This window comes from Macrosteles quadrilineatus, unplaced genomic scaffold (genome assembly GCF_028750875.1).
Source record: "Macrosteles quadrilineatus isolate MER2022 unplaced genomic scaffold, UCM_ALF_1.0 Scaffold_74__1_contigs__length_567022, whole genome shotgun sequence".
In the NCBI taxonomy this organism is placed as follows: Eukaryota; Metazoa; Arthropoda; class Insecta; order Hemiptera; family Cicadellidae; genus Macrosteles; species Macrosteles quadrilineatus.
Genome location: NW_026542667.1, coordinates 93,136 through 117,398, shown reverse-complemented (window position 1 = coordinate 117,398; position 24,263 = coordinate 93,136). Strand labels below are relative to the sequence as shown.

The window sequence follows — 24,263 nt, the reverse complement described above, 5'->3', positions numbered from 1 at the left end:
TAAAATAATGATGTCACTATCCTGAATGTAAACATTATTTAACATTACTTAAATGGAGCTGTCAAACCATACGCTAATGTCACTTTATACTTACATGCCAACCCCGTACGAAGGACGGGTACTCTGCTAGTAGTATATATAATAGTAGTGCTGGATTTCTTAATACATCTTTGCCATTGTAGGTTGGAAAAATCAGAGATTTACAAGAACACTCAATTAAATAATTGAAATTGTAAAAACAAACAAATTCTCTATTTAAAATTACCATTAGGTTGCACAATTTTATGTTACTTTTTCAGGGATAATCAATTTTCTCAACCCTTAACCCTAGCAGTGGCCAACCGTCGTCTGGTTACGGTATGACGTTGATGCTTAGAATGGCCAAAGTCGTCTGGTTACGGTATGGGCCGAAATTTTTTTAACGGTAAAAAAAACACTTACAATCAACTCAGATTAGAATAATATATATACCATTCGAAAGATCACATTCTGAACTTTCATTTGATTACATAAACAAACCCTGTAGCAGGTATATAACAATGTCACGACGATTTGAAATCAAATGAAATTTTGGCGCGGTACGACTTTTGCAGCCGACACTTGGGAACTGGCAAAACACGTCTTGTTTGGCATTACCCTGCTCGGGTAATTTTCGTCTTGGGATGTTGCGGGTGATACCACTGGATAGCCATTGATTTTATCTTCATTGTGGTAGTGATATTTATAACTAAATATTGATTGCACAATCGGTACGATTTTATGAAAACAGCTGTTTTCGAAATTTCTAACAAATGGCCAACAGTCGTCTGGTGACAGTATGGAAAATACGAATTATATACAGTGAAAGTTATTATTACTAGTCATATAGTATATCATTTTGAAGAGGAAGAAATTTAGATTCAGAGAGTGGCAGCCCTGCACTCAGGGTTATTTCTGTATGCTCGCATGTAGACAGTGATGTAGACGACGGAAGTGAGTCATTACTGCCACAGTCTGTCAGCTGTCTTGTATTGCCATTGTTTGTTTGTGTTGTTGCCGTAATAGTTTTATCCGCGATTTATTACTAAATATGTTATTAGTTCGTAGTGTTAGTGTAAGTGAAGTGTTGTGTGTGTGTATAACAGTTATCTTCATGCATAAATATTACTGAATTGTGTGGAATAGTGTTCATAAAAGGTTGTATTTTGTTAGCATCATGTCCTAAAATGACGATTCTGACATTCAGAGATTGTTGTACCTATATAATGATATACCCAAGGTGTTATACATTTTTATAAAGGTAAATGAATACACTACAACATGTTTATAATGGTTCGGGGGTAAACAATTTTGTAAAAAAGTTATAGCCTATACTAAATAGGCCTACTACTGTAGGCTATTTTGTTAGCATCATGTCCAAAAAGGACGATTCTGACATTCAGAGGGGTTATAATGATTTACCCAAGGTGTTATACATTTTTATAAAGGTAAATGAATACACTACAACATGTTTATATTGGTTTGGGTGTAAAAAATTTGGTAAAAAATTATATAGGCTACTAAATACTGTACACTCCATTTTCTCGAAATGCGCAAAAAATTCAAAACGTTCTCAAATTGATAGGCCTACATAATCATAGGTGAAAATAACTTTTTACCATCATACTTATGACTTTTTTGGATTCCTTACTTCATTGGCTTTACAAATATGTAGGCTACATATCATCAGCCTACATAATGTTTCACAACACAAGCAAACACTGTAGGCTATAGTTTACACTTATTTGCGGTTTTGCGGTTATTGTATTATTATGTCCCTATTACGTACCTACAAAAAAAATATTTCTAACATGTTATACATTTTTATGTTGGTAATTGAATACACTACAAGATTATTATGTTGGTTTGAAGTAAAAAAATTTGGTACAAAAGTTGTATACTAAGTACTGTGAATTTTGTTTTTCGAGAAATCGCTAAAATATATAAACATTATTTTATATACGTATGTTTATAGGTAAAAAATTATTTTTACCATAAACTTTATGACTTTTTTTGATTCCTTACTTCATTAGCTTTACAAACATGTATATATCATTATTAGTATACACATGTATTATAGAACTTTTTACAACATAAACTAACACTGTACGGTTCTCAATTTTTTCGGTTCTCCGTTTGTCATTATATTTCGCCCCAAAAACTTATAAAAAAAAAATATTTTCCTAACATGTTATATATTTCTATGTAGGGAATTAGATTTTCTACAAAATGTATATAATGAATTTCCCATAAAGAAATCCGTAGAAAAAAAATACCAAGGCCGCTTTTGAAATTTCAAAAAAAAAAATTCAAATTTTTTTATTTTTTTCACTTTATCGATAAAATACACTGTCTAAATCATTATGATATTACTATTTCTAGATTCTCCTGTTCTTTCCGAACAAAATGAATATGAGGTTGGCTAGGTTTACTTGTACGGTTGAATTTTTACGAATTTTCAAAAAAAGGTCTGCAAAATCGCCAAAATGGGTTGGCCATTCCCCACTTCTAACATTGGCCACTGCTAGGGTTAATGGCGCATCAGAAAAGCTTGAAAGTTTGATACTAAATATATCTACTGTAGTTAAAAACATTTAAAAGGGTTACAAAGTCACATAAATAAGTTAAAAAAAAAAATTTAAAGTAGAATTAAAAATTACCTGGCCAAGCTGTCCCATGGCAATAAATGGGCCGAAAGAGATGAGAAAAACAATTGCTACGATGGCAGCAAGCTTGGCAAAGCGTGAAGGAGAGAAGGACCTCCATCTGACAGGTTCACCACTGCCTGAGTGAGTCTGTGGCGTAGAGACGAAGCAGTAGTTACGCAGCAAATACACCCCATAGGCTGGAGCAACATACATGAAAATGTGCTTCAAATTTAGCAACACTGCGAACCAGAAAGCTCCCTCCAGAAATCTGCCCTGCAACATGTAGTGTTGGGGTTGATAATTTGATAAAGGGTTTGCGTAGTACAACTTACACTGTGTTCCATAACAAAGAGGGAAATTCCCAGCACCTAAAGATCTTTCAGTTTGTTGGCAATATTTCAGCATTCAACAATCATCTAATATTTAAATCAGCTGTTTCTGATGCACAATTGGACGGTGTTATGCATCACTATACCAAGCGCCAATTTAATTCAGTATTCCTGCGCATTCTATTGAGAAACAATGCAACTAACCTACAAAAAAATCACCATCCTTGTCCTAGCAACGGTTGCCATGAAATATTTGGAAAACTTAAGTGCCACTTTAGTAATGTTTGATTTTCTGTTTTGCATAACAAAACCAAAAGCCATAATCCCATATTTAGTTTTGCAACAGTAGACCAAGCGCCTTTTACTGGTCTTTGGTCTTGTGATGCCAAACGCATTAGGTGGCATGACTGGTTTACATCTGTTCACAATCATAACAAAACAAACTACATCAGCTGTATGTGTTGTGTACCACTAACCTAGTTTTGTTGTAAGCGTATATTTGTGATGAGAGTGTTGCCATTATTTGTTATTTTGTTCTCTGTAATTTAATTATGGATAGTTTGAAAAAAAGAACGAAGAAAATTATTGCAAATGCAACAAGGATTTCAACTGAATCTCAAGCTCTAAAGGTAAGAAATCACAAGTTTCTTTCGTATGTAAACTTCTTTAAAACAACTTATAATAGACTTCTTTTATAACTTGTACCTTTAATGAAATGTTAGTAATGCTTGATGACTAAACTAGGCCTATGTAACGGATTAATGTTTGAAAGGAAAAATAGCCTACAACCTTAACCTAAGCCAAAGCCTATTTTCGGGGTTTGTTTCACAAACAGTTTGAGTAATATGTATCAATACTTTTTTACTTTGATACTATTGATATTATAACCGAATGGGGTTAAAGTATTTTATAATTATAGCCTTGGTATTTTTATAAATATTTTATTTTGACATTTTGGTACTTTCCTGTTAAAGGGAACATTCATTATTATCGATGATTTTTTCGCTATATATCGATATTTTTGTTTTCCGATCCGTTAAACAAATTGACAACTGATCTTGTTTAGGCTAAAATAGTCTATTATATGGATTAAGAAATGAAACTGTTCTAAGCTAACCTAACATAACCAAACAAACTTGCTGTTAAAAACGGAGTTTTTAAATGTTACACAGCAAGTTTGGTTAGTTATGTTAGGTTATTTTTTTATAACATTTTCATTTCATTATCGTTTGTTGATACTGTACTGAACAATATTTATCGTAGTTGTCAGCTCCAGCTGATATGTTTCTCAATTTGTTAATATCGATATATCGAGAAAAAATCATCGATAATAATGAATGTTCCCTTTAACAGGAAAGTACCGACATTTTCCCTACAAGTAGGCTTACAAGTTTGAGAGCAACCTCCAGCGGTGAAATGTTGTTGCTTTGCGAGTGCCAACTTACACAATATGCTGCAGCGATTATAGGTTAGGTTATTGCTGGAAAACCTATCACAACCGTTATATCAACTGTAACATATTGGTAGGCCTAGTAAGCCTATCGAAATAAAAAATATTGATAAAATTAAATGCAAGTTACTTGAACTGCTTATGAAACCGAACCCCTATTTGCATGAAACTTTAATTTTGTTGTTTCAGAAAGAAGATACATGTTTCCTGACTGAAGAGAATCGCAACCTATCTTCTCAAGTACCGATATTGGAGTGTATACAAACTAATGGTAGCTGTTCGTCTTCAAGCTCAGACATTAAAAGTAGGCCTACAGATCCGCTACTCCCAAAGGATGTGGATCTTACAGAGTTAGTACCTGTTAACTTGGAGTCACCAGGTAACATATTTTCATCGTCGTTTAATGACACATCACTAGATTTGCCAAGAACTTTTTTTGATGAGTCTATCCCTACAGTTGATGCCAATAATTCAGAAGAATTAGGTTTATTTACCAATCAAACAGATACTGAACACAGTTATTGCTTTGACGATCAAGAAAAAAACTGTGAAATTATTGAACTGCCTTCTGAGCAGTTGCACTCCACACCACTTAAGACAAGTACTTATCATAATAATTTAACACACATTAGCAATGGTTTGAATGCAGGTGTAGTGGTGGGTAAGGAAATCAATGATGAGCCATTCTCTAATTTGACTTTTTATGAAAATGAATGTGGCAGGCCTAGCAGTGACCAAGCAGAAGACATTCTACAACAGCCTTCAAGTGATGATGTGGAAAATACCATCCCTGAAACAGTTGAAGTTGTGGAAAATACCATCCCTGAAACAGTTGAAGATGTGGAAAATACCATCCCTGAAACAGTTGAAGATGTGGAAAATACCAACCCTGATACAGTTGAAGATGTGGAAAACACCAACCCTGAAATAGGTGAAAATCGATTACCGGTACTGGAAGGAAGGCCAAAAAGAGGAAGAAAACTTAAGTATGAAAACCAAAACCTAGAAACTAGAAAAAGACTGTGCATCCAAAACAACGATTATTTTACACAAAGAAATGTGTTCAAAGAATCCAAAGATTTCCGGCGTTATATTTGCCCGTGTAAATGTTTGGAAAGAGTTAGTGAGGAAAATGCCAAAAAGGAATTTGACAAGTTTTATAGTGTTGATTCGCATGATGCTCAGCGTGCATTGATTTGCTCTATGGTTCAGGAGTTTAGACATAAAACGAAAAAGAGTGAAAACATCAAACAAAAGGAAATGTAGTAGGTTGTACAAAATTTGTGGAATGATTGTATGTAAAACTTTTTTTTTGCAGACTTTAAGAATATCCAGTTGCAAAGTAAATAGTGCTCTGAAAAGTATGAAGCGCTCAGAAGGAGTTCGTGATTGTCGTGGCGTCAGTGGTGGAAAAAATCAAATTGATGATTCTCGAGTGAAAGAAGTAATCGGGCACATACAAAAATTCCTCAAATATAAGTCACATTATAGAAGAGCAAATACAGAAAGGGACACAGACTAGTCCCGGTGCAACAATAAAACGAATGCAATAAGGCTGAAAGTCGCGTGGCCTGTCACGTGACTCTCGCCCCGCCTACTACTCAAGTTTCATCTGCCTTCTTTACTCAGTCTGCCCCTGGCGTCTGTTCTAAGTAGTTGTCGTTTTGTCTGTGCGTCGGAAAAATGTTAAGTGTACAAAAAGAACAGCGTGTTAACATCAAATTTCTTTTCAAACTTGGAAAATCTGCAAGTGAAACATTTGTAATGTTACAACAAGTGTACGGGGATGATTGTTTATCGCGAACACAAGTGTTTGAGTGGTTTAGGAGATTTAAAGATGGCCGCGAAGACACAAGTGATGACACTCGTACTGGCAGACCATTGTCAGCAAAAACTGATGCAAACATTGAAAAAATCGGTAAACTTGTTCGACAAGATTGCCGTTTAACAATCAGAGCAATGTCTGAGTTGACAGGAATTGACAAGGAAAGTGTTAGGCAGATTCTTCATGAAAGTTTCAACATGAACAAAGTGTGTTCAAAAATGGTTCCAAAGTGTCTCACAATTGAACAGAAAGAACGCCGAAGATTTGTTCTGACATCCTAGAAAACATTGAAAGTGATCCCACCTTCTTACAAAATGTTATTACTTGTGATGAATCGTGGTTTTTTACTTACGATCCCGAAACCAAACGCCAATCGATGCATTGGAAATCTCCTGCTTCTCCACGACAAAAAAAGCACGAATGTCAAAATCGAAATTCAAGGCAATGATGATTGTTTTTTTTTTATATCAAAGGGATTGTGCACATTGATTATGTACCAGAGGGACAAACAGTGAATCAGCATTACTACATTAGTGTCCTGACTACCCTACGTGAGCGAGTACGGAGAAAACGGAATGATTTGTGGAAAACAAAGTCATGGATTCTGCACCAAGACAATGCCCCAGCTCACAATGCGTCGTCAGTGAAGACGTTTTTAGCCAATCACAACATTCCCATCTTAGGCCATCCACCCTACTCACCTGATTTGGCCCCCTGTGACTTCTTTCTTTTCCCTTAAGTCAAGTCAGCTTTGAAAGGAACTAGATTTGAGAGTGTTGAAGCAGTAAAAGAAAAAGCGACAGAAGTAATGTATGGACTTACTGAAAATGATCTGCAGCATTGCTATGAACAGTGGAAAATTCGTATGGAGCGGTGTAGAGACCAAGGAGGAGAGTACATTGAAGGAGATAACATCAAATTGTAAATAATTGTAAATAAATTTTTTTTCTGCATCAGTCCGGTTTTTTTCTAGCCACACCTTGTATAGTGAATTCGAAGACTTCAAAGAACTTGATCTTTCACCTGCTAAAAGACGTGGAAGACCATGCTTACCGAGTATAGAACAGACGCTTCCCTATCCCAATAGCTTTAATTAATAGTACTGTATACTGTATACTGTAATCAATTACAATAGAATTAATAGTACATAGATAGACTTAGTTAAATATATATTTTATAAAAAGACTATTATCAAATTGCAATGTAGCCTATGGAGTAGAAATAGATTTTATAGATTTTTTTACAGTTATCTTAAATTAGGCTATATTTTGATATATTTTTATGTTATTATCCTCTCACTTGTATACTTTGAAAATGAATTACCTTTTGTTAATGATATTGATGAAAACATAAATTTTAAGTTATGCCAATGGACTATACAAGAAGAGAGAATCATCTAATGTAAAGTGAAATATGTGAAAAGAACTGTTAAAGACAAACAAATGGTAAAACTTAACCCTTAGAGCCCCAAGCGCCGATATATCGGAGTTGTTCTGAGAATGAAAACCATATTGGTAGGCGCGTCACCTGTTGCCGATACTGTACCAGCTGTCATCACGACCATTTTACTGTTGTGTATTTGGTTTGGTTATGTTTTCTGCTCTACTGATGAAATTTCACTTAATGTAGTGGCGTCTAGTGATGTTTTAGAAGATATATTTTAGTTTATTGTGTGTTTCTACTGAACAAAATGAGTAGAAAAGGAGATTGTGCTGAATCTCCAGTCAGTGAAAACGAAAACACTCTGATGACTAACATTCAAGAGGCAGGTTTGTATATTCTGCCAACAACAACAGTGATGACTCTGACTTCAGTGATAATATTGTAAGTTCTGATGCTGAATCATCTTCCTCAGAACCAGTTGACCACACATATGAAGACCCAACATATAGCTCGAAAATAGTGGTAGGCCTAGACTAGATCTTTTGCAAAGACCGAACAGATCGCCTCATATGTTTTTCTCTGATGAAGAAGACATTGATGATGTCCTTCCTCTGGCAGATTTACCTCAAGAAGTCATTGATTTGAATTTAGGCCTACCATCAACTAATACTGACACTAGGTCCATCCTAGATATGCCTACAGAAGAAGCTACTGATGCTATACCTGATTTGCCAACAGATACTCAAACTGCTAAGGATTGTGCTAGGCCTAGGCCTAGGGGCAGTGGTTAACGCAGAGGGAGAGGATGAAGCACAACAAATATTCTTTTTGGTAGAGGAAGAAGTCAAACTCAAGGAAATCGTAGGCGAAGACCTGTTGAACCTGAATCCAGTGACTGGGATGAAATCGAGGAGGATAATAATCCGGGTTACCAGCATAACTTCACGTACAATGAAATCCCAAAGCATTGCCCACCCAGAAACTCCTCACCAATAACCTATTTCTATCTATTTTTTACAACTGATTTGATAACAAAATTTGTGGTAGAGAAAAACAGATACACTACAAATTACTTGCGACCTGCTGAACACGGCTCGTCACCCCAGAGTACATTGAGATCTTGGGTAAGTTTAACCTCTGAGGAATTCAAAGGCTTCCTTGCTGTCATTATAAACATGGGCATAATCCGGAAGCCATCGTCCCTGTCTACTGCTTGGTTTCCAAAAATGTTCTCTCGAACCCGATTTGAACTTTCTTTAAATTTCTTTCATTTGGTTGATGGCAGCAAACTAGTGAAACATGGCGGACCAGGCTATGGCCCATGCGCAAGATTTCAACCACTCATCGATCATCTTAACTGGTTAGCCAAGTTTTAAGTACCCTACCAGAAACTATCTGTCAATGAGTCGTTAGTGGGGACAAAAAAGAGGATTGGCTTGACCCAATACCTACCAAAAAAAATCACAGGTGGGGAGTGAAACTGTGGGTACTGTGTGACGCTCTAACCCATTACTGCATGGCACTTTTTTGCTACAAAGGTGCCAAATACAGAGAAAATGACGAAAAAACCACTGAGCATGCCACTGAGGCCATGGCCTGGCATTCTCTGTATGCAACTAACTACTGAAAATCACTAACTGTTTGAACAAATGCTTCCATCTATTTTTAGATAATTTGTTCTCCTCTCTACGCCTAACTAGATACCTATATTTTAAATTAACTTGGCTGATAGGAACTGTTGACAGAGTAGGTGTGCGCAATGTTTTACGGGGGAAATACGCTGTTGGTAAAAAAAATACATTTTGTATGTCCCGCCTTGTACATGGTCTACCGAGAGAAACCGACCAACAAATCCCAGTATATTCTGTTATCAACAGATAGCAAGGCAGAAAATGTCAGATACACAAAAATGAGAAGTAGGAAAATAATTGTAAAGACTAAGTATTGAAAGAAACTAACTTGCTCACTGTCGATTTACAATCACATGGTTTATAATTAATTAAATCATGTGTATGTTCCGACAACGGAACCCAGTTTGTCTCCCATCTGTTCAAAAGAATGTGCTTTGGGCAGGTATTCACCAGGTGACTAATGCTGGGGCTTTTAAAGCAATACCTTGCCTTGCCCATACAATTGATTATAAAAGATGGGCTTTAGGCCAGAGATGTATTGCAAACCTTTCTGCGGTTTGTAGGAAAACAGTCGGGCATTTCAAGCACTCTGCAAAAGCAATAAAAGCACTCAAAGCGGCACAAGCAACATTGGGCCTACCGAAACACAAACTCATACAAGATGAACCCACCCGTTGGAATTCCACCAAACACATGATGGATAGACTGATAGAACAACGACGGGCAATATCTCTAGCAGCACCAGACTTAACCTACCGACTGAAATCACTACACCTGATTGGGAGCTAATGGCTAATGTTGTGAAAGTGATGAAGATTTTTGATGATGCCACCTTCCAGTCAAGTTCTTCGCTCACTACAATATCAGAAGTGATACCGATTGTGAAGGAGTCAGCTATCTGCAGTGAGTGGAATTGTCCATTGTTCAGTTATAAGGATTCAATATTTTAAAGTATCTAGTGAATTACAAGGTTAAATTTTACATGTATGCAGTAAAAACATTGGGAAGTACTATTCTAGTTACTGAATAATCAATCTTTTATTCTATTTTTGTAAATAGTGTGATATTTAAGAATTAAAGTACTCACTTTTCAGTACCTATGTAGAAAAGCACATGTTTTGAAGATCATATTTAACTGTATAGAACATCATTATGGGCACTGCACCAGTAAAGTTAGAGTAAAATATATAATTTTTACTTGTAAATAAATAAGTTGAAAACTTAAAAGTGATATTATTTTACTCAGAAAGACTCTGTAAAAACAATAAATATTAGTCAGTTTGGTTAGAGTAGTAATTTCCTGGAGAAACATTAAAAACAAACTGATCTTTTTCACGGCAACTATACATCTTATCAGTTGTGGCAACTACAGACTACAAAGTTCAGGCCTGTTATCCGAGCTGGACTACATAAACTGACAAGATTATAGATTATAGCTTATCGTTACTGACTACCTGTAAAGTCGAGTTATTCATGATTATAGTAATTAATTTTTGAGCTAGAGCTCAACATTGTTGCCATTTTCAAAACAAGGATATTTAGTTTTTCTGAGAGTAAACCAATCAATACAAATCAAAGAAAATTAATTAAAATGCATGACAAAAATTAAAATAATGTATGAAAATGTATGAACAACTAAAAAAAAATTCATTCGTTTTAAAAATATAGTAGCATACATGTTTTGAAGTATAAATAAAATAAATTAATGTTTTAAAAAAAATTAAAATAAGCTTATTCAGCAGACAAAAATGACCAAAAACCCATGTGGAATTTGTAAAAGAGGGGCAGGGTCAGGCTCCGTTTTTTGCAAAGGTTTCTGTGGTTATTGGTACCATAAAAGATGTATGAAGGATATGACGGATGTGCAATTCCGTGAAATCTGCAAAGAGGGTACTCAACACAAATGGAAATGTTATAACTGTAAGAAATCTGAAACTAATCAGGAAAACATGACAATGAATAAATGTTGTAAAAGAAACAATCAAAAATCTTGATATAAACAGCAACTCAAATGAGGACCTGGAACGCTCACTTACAATTGCACCAGAGGGTGGCAGAACTCAGAACAGTTCTAGACCTCATTTTAAAAGATTAGGGATTTTAACCATCACAAGTATGTACATTTTTGAAATGATTAATCTATTAATTAACAATATAGATAATTTTGAAGAGTTTAAATTTACACATAACTATTCCACACGTCAGAAACATTTATATCAATTCCCAATACATAGACTAACTCTTTTTGAACGTACACCAAAGTACATGGCTATACAAATTTTTAATAAACTTCCAAAAAGAATCACCAACAATCCAAAAAACATACTCCTAGAAAAATTACATGAGTTATTAATTGAAAAGGCATATTATAAAATAGAAGATTTCTATTCTGATGTTTTCTAAACGGACAAGAATTGGGTTAATTTTGTAAACTAAATTCACTTTGAATACATACCTGATAGCTTTCATTGATTTTAGCAGGATTTTATCTTATTTGTTGTTTTTTATAAGGGTAACTTTTACTTGATGTCAGTAGTAATAATTTTGAGTTGTGTAAATTTATTAGTTATAGTATTTTTTTTTAATTTTTTTTTTTACGACACTCCTGTCTTTGTACGTTGTACTATGTAAGATGTTATGAGTGAATAAAGAATTTGAATTTGTGAAGGGTGCAATCAAAGAACTTGAAAACTTGATGCAGGTACCAGGAATAAAAGCATTTGCTACAAAACTGGTGCAACCTATTAACACTAGATATGCTGATGAGAATGTAAAGGAATATACTATTGCAACATTGTTGGATCCCAGATTGAAGGCTACAGTGTTTATTTCACCCGACAATTTAAGGAAGGCGAAAAGGGATTTGTTGGAAGAAACTGAGCTTCTTTCACCAAGCGATAGATGTTCTGCCAAACTCCAACCACAGGTAAGTAAAATATTTCACCGATTATTTTTTTTGCTTTTACAAATCATAATAAGGCCTATAGGCCCTAATAAAAATTGGATGTTTTTAAATAGTTTTTAAAGTTTAATTTTTTTTTATTTATCTCTATCAATGCTTAAGAAACCAAATTAAACTTAAATTATAAATTACAGCTTAATTTTTTTCTCCCAATCAAAGGTAGGCTAACTTTATTACTAGCCTACCTTATTCAATTTAGGCCTATCTCTATCAATCCTTAACAATTGATATCTATCAATCCTTAAAAATTTATGTCTATCAATGCTTAATAAACCAAATTAAACTTAAATTTTAAATTACAGTAGAACTTGGATAATTTGAAAACTTTGGAACCACACAGCTGCAACATATGGAATTTTTGGAAGATGTTTTGGAAGAAGTATTCGTCCTTTCCAGGGCTTGGGGATCTTGCAATCAAATATTTGTCAGCTCCACCAGCTACAGTCTTCTCAGAGAGACTATTTTCAACTTCTGGGATAATTTGTGACAGGAAAAGGAACCGTTTGGATCCTCATTGTATCCAAATACTCGTATTTTTGAACAAAAATGTTAAAATCAAATAAACTGAGGTACCGTACCTAGGTTAAGTATTTGCTTCGTAACCAACTATCATGAAGGAACTTTAAATACTTTGATACAAATTGGTTGGTTTGAGATCTAACCTAAGTAAAATTTACATTCTTGTAAATAACAACCTACTTACGTTAAATTTTATTTTTTTAAGACTTTGTAAATGTACATACGGTATATGATCATGATTACTGTAGGCTATAATTTATGTTTGTGTGTTTTTTGTGTTTGCAAATAATGTGTTTTTTTTTTCAACTCAGAAATTACACTCAACTAAATATGAGTTTACCAAATTTGCTTAGAAAATAACCAGTTATCACAGAACTGCAGATATACTTTGTTAAAGATTTGTCGATTTGTGGTCAGTTTGAGATCTATCAATATTTTTGCAAAACTCTCATTCTTTTAAATAAAAACCTACCTAGCCTACAGTACTTTAATTTTAATTTTTGAGATTTTGTAAGTTGGCATACATTTATTTTTTTAATTCCCGAAATTATTGTCACATAGTTTGAAAACAGCCCTTTGGTGGTACAAGTTACAGTTTTTTCCCAAAACTCTCACAAAATGTAAAAAGGGTTCAGAGGTTTTGGCTATTACTTTCAATCGGGTGGCTAGAGTTTTCCTCTGTCACAAAAAATGTTTTTATTATTTTTGTCAGCATCCAAAGGTTTAACATTAGTAACCAAACTTGCCTGTAGAATTCTGGCGACAGACAGAAGCAACACACCAAAAAGGAAGCCATTGTATTGGAAATGGATGTGGTCTACGATGATGAGGCCAGCATTTCCAAGCAACAGAAGCTGCAAGATAGCTGCTGGCGAGCCCCAGCGTAAACCCCAGCGACTGCTCTTGCGTACTCCACTACCACTGAGATACTGGCAACATCTACACATTGTGAATAAATTAACCAAGAGACAGCAAAACAATCACAGGATATAGTTATCTCCCTACTGTAACTAATTGAAACTTGATATTATTACTTTAAGGGTGATTATCAAATTGAGGGACAATTCATGTCCCAAGAAAAAAAAGTTACAAACTTAATACAAACACATATTGCTGTTGTTTATTTATGTCGATTATATCTCATTCCATCCTTATTTGTAGCATAAACGATGAATAAACCAGTTTTAAATAAGTTAAAAGTAAATTTTCGTCAGTTTCGTTACTGTCCCCAGAGGATTCAATATCATGAAACTCTATAAAAATGTAGAATCAATATGAAGTACATAAAATATGTATGAAACATAATCGTTCAAATGAGTATATATTTTAAACACATTTAAACTCTCAATAATATTTGTATATATAAAGAAAAAACAAAAAACAGAATGTCCCCAACCTTTGTAATCGTTTGCCAAGCTATTTAAATTTCGCGCTACAGACAGGATTGGCCGATATCCCACCCAACCATACTAATGTGGCAAAGTGATTGAAATAAGTTACCGGCATAAGTGTTCTAAGTGAATCGTTTTATTGTTAATTGTAACGAAATTAAAGAAAACAGGATCCCTTTATTTCACATCAGTTTTGTTACACGTGTTTAAAGAAAACTACTAGTATTACGTTTATTCAAATCAAGGTTTAGCAGAAGACACCATGGCCAGCCAAAACATAACCTATGATTCGTTGCTCACTTCAGTGATGCTTGACGCAAACTGGCAACAAAAAATGTCATGATTGTCAGTTTTGTTATGGTCATTTTCTTTCTGTTACCAAAGTACCTCAAGGTTTCGTAACGTGATGAAACTGACAAAATCATGATGGAACTGACGAAACGTGATGTAAATTACGATCTTTGAATTCCACAAACATAACTGATCGTTTTTATAATTCTAGCTTTCAACATGCTATTTAAGAACACGTAAATTAATTTACTGGACAATATTAATCCGTTTAGCAAACTGTGAATTTGTTGTCGCAACCAAATTTATTGTCCCTTTTTAATTTTTCCCTCTCTTGTCTTTATCCCTGATGTTTTCTTGTTTTTATTTTCTATATCATACTATATAGGCTATGTCATTTTATCTTTATATTTTTAGGATGTAATTTAATGTAGGATTTTTTGGTTGTGGAACTGGTAGACGAAAATGGGGAAAAAATCAAAGAGCAATAAAATTTCAGAAAAATGTGTAAGGCAAAATAAACTAGCTGCCAGTTGTCAGAAAAAATACAGAGATAAAATGTCAGAGGACCAAATGGCAGAATATAGGAGGAAGGCGAGAGAAAGATACCAAAAGAGGAAAGCTGAAAAAAGTGCTTAAGATCAAAAATGGAAAAAAGACTTAAAGAAGTACTGCTATAAAAAGAAAGCACTAGAGAAGGCATTTCCAGTCTGAAGATGAAGAAGTTAATGAAGTTGTACCTCAACCCGTTTCAAGACAGCACACCAGTGCCAGAATGAAAGTGAGGCAAAGATAAACTAAAAAATAAGATGAAAAAATAATCAATCTGGAAAGAAAACGAGAAACGTCTAAAAGGCAACTGCAAAGATGTGATAGGCAAAGATAATGTATCCCCACAAGTAAGAAAACGATTGTTCGTTGGATTCGCATTAGAAAAACAATTAAAAACCCTGTTGAAAAGGGTGAATCCAAAAACTAAAGAGAGGAAAATAATACAAAAAGTAGTCGGCATGAAGATCCTACGAAAATATACTCGTAGATTGCAAAACAACACATAATTCCCTACAAAAGCAATAAATAGGATTCCGAAAAGGTAAATGTAGATTATTTAAAAAAAATTACAGGACTATTAAAATTAAAAATTCTAAAATAGGTACTTCAAACTTTTTTTAAGATGACAGTGTATCTAGAATGTGTCCTGGAAAGAAAGATGTCGTGAAGAAAGGTAAAATAAAGAAACAACGACGTTTCCTTTTGGACACTGAAGAATCTTTATTCAAGATTTGTTACAGAATTTGGGCAAAGAATTTCATACTACACATTCACTAGTGTGAGACCGTTTTGGGTTCAGCAAAGAAAGACAACGTGCGCATGCATAGTTCACAAAAACATGCAACTTTTAGAGAACAATTTGAACCTTTGAATATAATTCAGTTTTCAAACATTAATGATGTTGTTGATTGTGAATCCAAAGAAGTAGACTTCATTTCTGATCATATAATAGAAAATGTTAAATTCCATCAATGGAAAACTGCATTTGAAACTAAAATTATCAAGGGGGTCTAAAGATGTTGTGAAAAAAGGTAAAATAAAGAGACAACTACGTATCCTTTTGGACTTTGGACACTATGAAGAATCTTTATTCAAGATTTGTTACAGAATTCGGGCAAAGAATTTTTTACTCCACATTCACTTGTGTGAAACCGTTTTGAAACCCAATACAATACAATACCTAATTGAATACGGCCAATACAAAAGGTAAAATAAATTTAATAGCTTTATAAACATCTCTACGTTCTCAAGGATTGTGTTTGTAAAAGTTCTTCTCAAAATCTTTTCAATGCCAAGATCTTTTTTTGCACAAAACTAGCAGTGATTTTATACTCATAAATATAGAGGTTTTCTATTATCTTTTTACATTAAATGGATAAGCTATTCAAATACATAATTTTATACTCGGTTGCTGAGAGATTAATTCGTTGTTTTTCTTTCAGGTGCACTAAAAGAAAAAACTACAGAAAATGTTTCCTGTGCCTCAACTAATATAGACCTGGACAGCTCCCATCTTAAAGACAAGCAAGTTGAAGTTGAGGATTTCGCAAATTATGATACCTCTCATTTAATAATTCTTTTATTGATGAAGTTGTTTTAAGTGCTTCAAGTGTGATTGAAGAAAGCCAACAATCGCATAGGAAAAGAAAGAGATATAAAAATTACTTATTCTCTTATGAGGAATTTGAGTTAAGTGCTTCTAGTGTGACTGAATAATGCCCAGAAAGCCAACAAATGACTAAAAAAGGAAAGAGTTATGAACATGACTTATTCTCTGATAAGGAACCAAACCCCAATGACCATGATTATTTGCCAATCAAGATTTGTTACAGAATTTGGGCAAAGAATTTCGTACTCTACATTCACTTGTGTGAAACCGTTTTGGGTTCAGCCTCCCAAAAAACATGGGACATGGTTTTCAGTATTAGCAACTTGTACCCCAAGACAAGAAAGGCAAGAAAGTACCCCTTCACATCTGTCTGAGTACCTTGATTTTACGTTTTTTCGTGACTTCTCACAAAAAGAAACAACGACCTACGAATCGATTCGGCCTGGTAAAAAACTAGGGAATCCCAAAGTTACTGCCCTGCCAGCCTTAAGGTACAATCCTAATGGAACCATCGACTACAAACTCAATTTGAACGATGACTATACACCCTTGCCTGTAAGAGCAAAACCAATCTCTGGGTGTGTTAACTTTCCCCAGTTGAACAGCTCAAGACTGAAAATCAAGAAATCAAAATGGGACCATCTACAAGAGTCACATCCCAACAGATTGTCATGACTATTACGACAATATTCCATTTGTTTCAAGTTAGATCATCAAAACGTGTAAGGAATAGATTTTTTATCATTTTACTAAGTTGAACTGGCCCAACTTAACTCTTTAATTATGTTAAAAGCGGCATTTTTGGACAGGGTTAGGCTATCGATATAAGTTTTAAAATACTTTTTAATTAAGGTACAAATCTTTACAATTTTACCATGTTTATTTTATTGTCGCTTCTGTCCAAATCGCTCCCTAACCGAAAACTGGCTGAGACTGGACGGAGCGGACTGGACGGAGCGGACTGAACTGAGCGGACCCAGTGTGCGGCTCTACATTTGAATAGGTACATGGTCTTCAAAATTAGCGGAAGGGACTGAACTGAGTGGACTCAGTGTGCGACGTGCCTTAAACAAAATATTCGTCGCTTAAGAAACAACACCGCCTAAGTGACATTTTTTCCAAAAATGAGATTTTCATTTCCAAGGTTTCTGCACTGCTTTAGGTCAGCTGTGAAGACTTAGTTTAGTTGAATTCCACCAGAATGTGCAGTTATTCACTGTTTTTCAAACACCGCCTATCTGCTGCTTAAGAACCAACACCACCTATCTCCTTTAGTTCAGCATTGTGTCTAATGGGTGAAAGAGCATCACTGTTGCTAAGCTTGAGATTTTGGTAAGTTAACAAAGTTTATTTATTAGGATAGTTGTTGTTTCTACCTTATAATTGAAGTTTGATTGTTTGACTATCTATTGGTGTTATTGCTTTAAGAGTGTGATTTATTTTAATATTTGTTTAATGCTTTTAAATTTGGCTTTGGACATAGGCGGAGTTGTTACTTAAAAGTTTAGCAAATCTGTTGGACATAGGCGGAGTTTCTAATGTTACAACTAGGCCTACACGGTAAAGTATTTCTGCCAGTCCCAACAAGTTAAAATTATTGTGTTTAATTTATTATTTTTAACTAGGGGGAGGGTGGGATGAAAACTTGTTTTTACTTATTATGATGGAAAATGCCCGCAATAATCCCATACCATAACCAAAAATGAACTTCAAACAAAGAAGTTATTATTACTAGCCTACTTTACTTTTAAAACTTTTCCCTGTCAATGAAACTTAAAAATTAGCAGGTTAGGTCTCCATGATTGAAATAAAGTATGACTGTTTCTGCATGTAATGTGTTGTGTTGCAGGTAACACAATCGGTGACTCAAGTGAAGGTGATGATGAGCTCGAAGACTTTTTTACAAGCAAGGAAATTCTGCGTGAAATGGGCTTCACCAGCAGCCTAATCGAAAGAACCATGCTAGATGGAAAAATAGAAATGCAGACCAAGAGTGTCTCTTCAGGTAACCTATTCTTAGACCATAGGCACTAGTAGCTCCATTATTTTGAATTTTAAATTTGAAAATTGCCTGTAATTTTATGTTATCCCTTTATTTTTGACCATACATACATGTGGCGTAGGCATACTTTATTTTAGTAGTAAAATAAAGATTAGTAAACTAATTGGTTTTTTACAGATATATCAACCGGAAATGCAGCTTGCAGCAGCAGCTCAAGTGATATCAACATACCAAGATCTAGAAAAATGCCTACGCCCTCTATTTATGAAGATGATCCTTTATTTAGCGATGTGTCAGATCCTGATGACCCTGACTACGCACCAGATATGGACGTCAATGATGTACAGGAGATGGATGCTGGAGATTTTCTTGATGATACACCTAACTCAGAAAATAATAATGACCCAGAAAATGAACATAGAACAACACAAGACATGGACATGGACATTGAACAAAGGACAAATAGTACTGCACAAGAAAATGAAATTAGTAACAATCCAGTAGACCAAAGTGGGCTTGCTCTGGACAATGAAGAAGACAACCAAGAAAACCAAAATAGACCAGCTAAGCTCAGAAATAAAAACAATAAACAAAATTGGAGCAAAGTTCAAAATTACGATAAGAGGCAAAAAGGAGAAGCTTACCTTGGATACAGAAGTTAACCCTGGGAAAATTGCTCATGACGTGCCAAGGGAAGCAAAGGTGATTGGACCTCGCTGCCAATCAAGAGCGTGTGTACGTTCTAAGCTCAGAGCATGCCCAAAGATAACGGAAGAAGAGAGACAAAGTATGTTTAACAGATTTTGGAAAACAATGAGTTGGGACCAGAGGAGAGTTTATATCGTCAGTCTGGTAGATAAGACTGTTATTTCCCGAAGTAAAACAGAACCTGAGATGTCTAGAAGAACTGAAACCTTGAAATATCATCTTGTTATAAATAATGAACGTCTCCAAGTATGCCGACTTACATTTTTGAATACATTTGGTATAAAGAAATGGACCGTTCGCTACTGGTTGTATGGCGACGGAAAACAAACTCCAAATCTCTATGTAAGTGAAAAAAAAAACTGTGCATTCATCGTCAATAACACGGGAGTCAAAAAAAGGACAGCCAAAGAAAAGGGAAGATATTGATTTTCTGAAGAAGAAGTTTTTTAACATGATATTTATGATATTTATTCTCAATTGACAACTGTGATCTCTTCTGTGATATAGGCTAAGTTTTACATGTATGTTACATAAGGTCTACTGTGATAATGTTCATGACTCTGTTACATTTTCTAGTTTATAGTTTTCTTTGACAATGTCTATTGCACAACCGTGTCTAATGACAATAAAGCATTCTTATTCTTATTCTTATTCTTAAGTCTTTGCCAAAGCTTCCCTCCCACTATTGTAGGAGTAACTCTACCAAGCTGTACCTACATAGAACCTACATTCGATTCAATATCAAAGTTTATGTGTTATACCAGGATGAATGTAACAAGATTGGAAAAAAGGTCTTGAGTAGATTTACTTTTGATAAGGTTTTTGATAAGGAAAGTCTGTCAATTTTTCAGCCTAAAAAAGATGTCTGTGATTTGTGTAACAGTTTCAAGATAAAAAGTCGAACGGTATCTCAACAACAATACGAAGAGCACATCTTACAGAAAGACAGAGCTCGAGAAGAGAAGAAAAGGGACACAGAAAAAGCAAAGGCCAAAGAAATTCATATGTATACTCAGGATACTCAAGCTGTGAAACTTGCCCCGTGTGTTAATGCATCGTCGATGTATTATAAAACGAAATTCTGTGTACATAACTTTACCATGTTTAATAATGGTACAGAGGACGCGATGACCTATTGGTGGGAGGAAAGTCAAAGTGACCTTAGCGCATCGTCTTTTGCTTCTTGTGTTGTTGATAACCTAAAACACACACTTAATGATGATCTAAAAAGTGTAGTGGTGTGGTCCGACGGTTGCTGTAATCAAACCCAAGCGCTACTATGTCCAATGCACTGTTACACCTATCCATGGAAAAGAAGTAATCATAGAACAAACATATTTAGTTAAGGGGCACACAATGATGGAGTGTGACAGTGTGCACTCCACAATTGATACGGTCCTAAATCCCAAGAGAAGGACAAAAAATAAAAAAACCGTCAAGGAAATATTCCTCCCAAGCCAGAATGCCGAATATGCTTAGGATGCCAGGAAGAAACCCTTCCCATATAGGTCTAAATACTTGGATTTTTCTTTTTTTCGTGATTTTTCTAAAAAATAAACGATGATGTATGACTCAATACGTCCTGGCAAAAAAGTTGGAGACCTCAAAGTTCAGGACCTCAGGGCTTTAAAATACAGCCCTAATGGTTTGATAGAATACTAAGTGAGCTTTGATGATGATTACAAAAAATTGCCTGTGAGACAAAACAAAACGGCGTCTCGCGTTTTTCCTCGTCTACACAATAGCAGATTAAAGATTAAAAAATCAAAATGGGACCATCTGCAAGAACTTAAGGCCCATATTCCACGAGGTTGCCATGACTACTATGACAACATTCCGTTTGATAGCTAAGCAAAAGAGATGAAAGACTTTCCTCCAGAGGATTCGAGCTGTAGCCCCAGTGAGGTTCAGAGCCCGCCTGACGCCTTCCACCCAACAACAGACAATAACGTTCACAAAAGGCAAGTGACCTGTGAACATTCTTTTGCATTTTTGTTTTTCAAGTGATTACACCATTCGCCTTTTTGTTCCCTGGTCCCTCTAAGTTTTAACTCTTTGAACATTTTGCAACATTCGCCTCTTTGTTTCCTGATCCCTCTTAGTTTTGACCCTTTGAACAATTTATGAACACGTAAAAAATAGATTTTAGAAGTGACCTGTGGACATTCTTTCGCATTTTTTCAAGTGATTTCACCATTCGCCTTTTTGTTCCCTGGTCCCTCTTAGTTTTAACTCTTTGAACATTTTGCAGCATTCGCAACAATTTATCAACTCGTAAAAAAATAGATTTTAGTTAAATATTGATTGTGAATTTTATTTATGAAAATATTATAACAACCTATTAATCTTTGTTTAATCTCATATTATTTATGACTACCTATGCCTATAATACCCATAGATCCAAAAAGAAACAGACATCACCGCCTATCTTTAACTTATAACACCGCCTATCTTTAACTTATAACACCCCCTATCTCCGTTACCAAAAATAAAAACCGCCAACACCGCCTATCTCCAATAAAACTTTTATATAAAGTACGGTAATTATTTATATTCAAAAGAATACCATCAGCAACAGACATAAAAAACAAAAAAAACATATCATATAGTATATTTCTATAAAATTAAAACGTTTTTTGCTTCCCCTGAAAAATTACAGCAATGTCACTTGGGCGGTGTTGTTTCTTAAGCGACGATATGTTGCTATAAACCATTGGTTTCACACTTTCAACACCGCCTATCTCCAAAAATCTAAAATAGGCCTAAATAAGGACAACACCGCCTATCTCCATTATTTTATTATAATTTGATTGAATGCCGAAATCATGTCTATTATCATTAACAATGGCCTTAACCCATAAAAAAAAACAAATTATATGATTCTCATTGTAATATGACAATTTTTGTAACGTTTTTACTTCCTCCTGTAAAATCTGGGAAATGTCACTTAGGCGGAGTTGTTTCTTAGGCGACGATATAATAGATGATGTTAAATTCCATCAATGGAAAACTGTGTTTGAAACTAAATTTATCAAAGGGGTCTAGAGGAAAATGAGAAAAACAGTAAAGTGTGAAGTGTCTGAGCCAGTATCAAAAGTTAAACAAATTTGTTTAAGTCCCCAGACATTAAAAAAAACACGTTGCCAATCTAAGATATCAAGCCAGAACCTTCAGGCAGCTGAAGAAAAATCTTAAGGACGGGGTTTTGGTTTTACACATAGACTTTTCCCAGAACTATGTAGCAAAGTATGCAACCGAAATCCAGGATAGACATTTTGGAGCCTCCAAACGTCAGATATCGTTGCATACAGGGCTGATGTATTATTCCAATGGTGACGAAACAATGTTACATGGCACTGCACTTCAATTATAATTCCGATTTATTTTTAGTTTTAGTTTAGTTCAGTATAATTATTGCTTGAGAAAAATTCACTGTTCCGTTGGAGTTCAGATGCACAACACTGACTGCTTTTTATTCTGCACTGCACATGCGCGGCACCTCCGTTCCTTCTGTCACTTCTGTCCAAATCGCTCCGTAACCGAAAACTGGATGAGACGGACGGAGCGGACTGAACTGAGCGGACCCAGTGTGCGGCTCTACATTTGAATAGGTACATGGTATTCAAAATTAATGGAAGGGACTTAACTGAGCGGACTCAGTGTGCGACGTGCTTTAAACAAAATATTGTATTCTGTTTAAATATAGACCTGTGTACTTATAATGCTTATTATTTAACCACCTGACTTATGCAAATAGTTGTTGACACTATCATATGCCTACTTTAAGTATACCTGTGTCATTGACTAAGAAACAGTGTTATTAACTGATCAATATGCACCTATTTTCTTTCATTCAAAGAAAAAAAGTACCAAATTTAGTAATTTAAAAACATGTCTTTATTATATTAGTATGGTAAACACGATAAGATTTCAAACCTAACTATTCTACTTAGATCTTCCTACAACAAACTGTTACCATCAAACAAATTGTCATAGTTTGAGCAAATGGTTGAGGAGCCACAGTAATTCCTTAAACTGTCATTCACTAGGTAGTTTAACTTATAGTATAAACACGGCTTGGCATCAAAACAACACTCTTTTTTCGGGTGGTTTCCTAACTAATTCTATAAATATCACATAGATTAAGAAAAAGATTTTACTTACTCTTTAATTCCATAGGCGAACACTAAATCAGTCACGATAACTGTTAGTCTTTGAAAAACTACAGTCTCATATGATGCATAGTTTAAATTTTTGACTTGCAGCATTTTGGGATCAAAGAAAACCGCAATTTGAGAAAGGATGAATTCAAACCAAGCGAAAAGAGGGGGATAGTCCAGGGTCCATTCCGATGTAGCTTCATTATACCACTGGCGCAACGGCAAACTGTGGGTGATTGCCAGCCAGTTACGGTGGACTTCAAAATCTGTTGATCGGCTATACCAAGAAAAAAAAAATCATTAGAATTAATTGGGATAAGCACGTCTAAACAGATTAACAATTCAAAACTCTTGGTAACATATTCACGTTTTATTAAGCAGTAAATAGAAGCTTAGGCTCATTTACCTAAAGACTAGATTACTGGTAGCCTATATTTGCATTAAAATAATTATTCTATCTATCTATATATTAATAGGAAAGCATGTTTCTTTAAAACCTTTTTTCTCAGCTCGTGTGCATCGCAGGCAAAATCTACTCATACTGTTAGAAAGATATTTTCCTGTAGATGTGCAGAATCCCTTTAAAAATTCAAATAGGCTAAAAAATAAGCACAAAAAATGAATTTGAAATTTTAAAAAATTAACATGGGTTTTATGGGTTGCCATGCTGGTGACGAAATAACAAACAACGAATCATAAACAGAAAATCAAAACAAATGTAAGAAATTCCAATCACATGTTTTATTTACAGTGTGGGGTGAAAATAAAGAAGACTGTAAATAACATAT

At 34.8% G+C, this 24,263-nt stretch overlaps 1 protein-coding gene across 1 annotated transcript in view; it reads right to left on the bottom strand.

Annotated features, from left to right (window-relative positions):
- Positions 1 to 24,263, bottom strand: part of LOC128981987 (probable dolichyl pyrophosphate Glc1Man9GlcNAc2 alpha-1,3-glucosyltransferase) — a 78,110-nt gene that overhangs the window by 31,771 nt on the left and 22,076 nt on the right. Inside the window, exons 2-4 of the mRNA XM_054401017.1 lie at positions 23,480 to 23,752; positions 13,512 to 13,704; positions 2,679 to 2,939 (exon numbers count right to left, since the gene is read on the bottom strand). Of these exons, the coding sequence (XP_054256992.1) occupies positions 2,679 to 2,939; positions 13,512 to 13,704; positions 23,480 to 23,752 (727 nt within the window). The remainder of the gene's footprint in view (positions 1 to 2,678; positions 2,940 to 13,511; positions 13,705 to 23,479; positions 23,753 to 24,263) is intronic.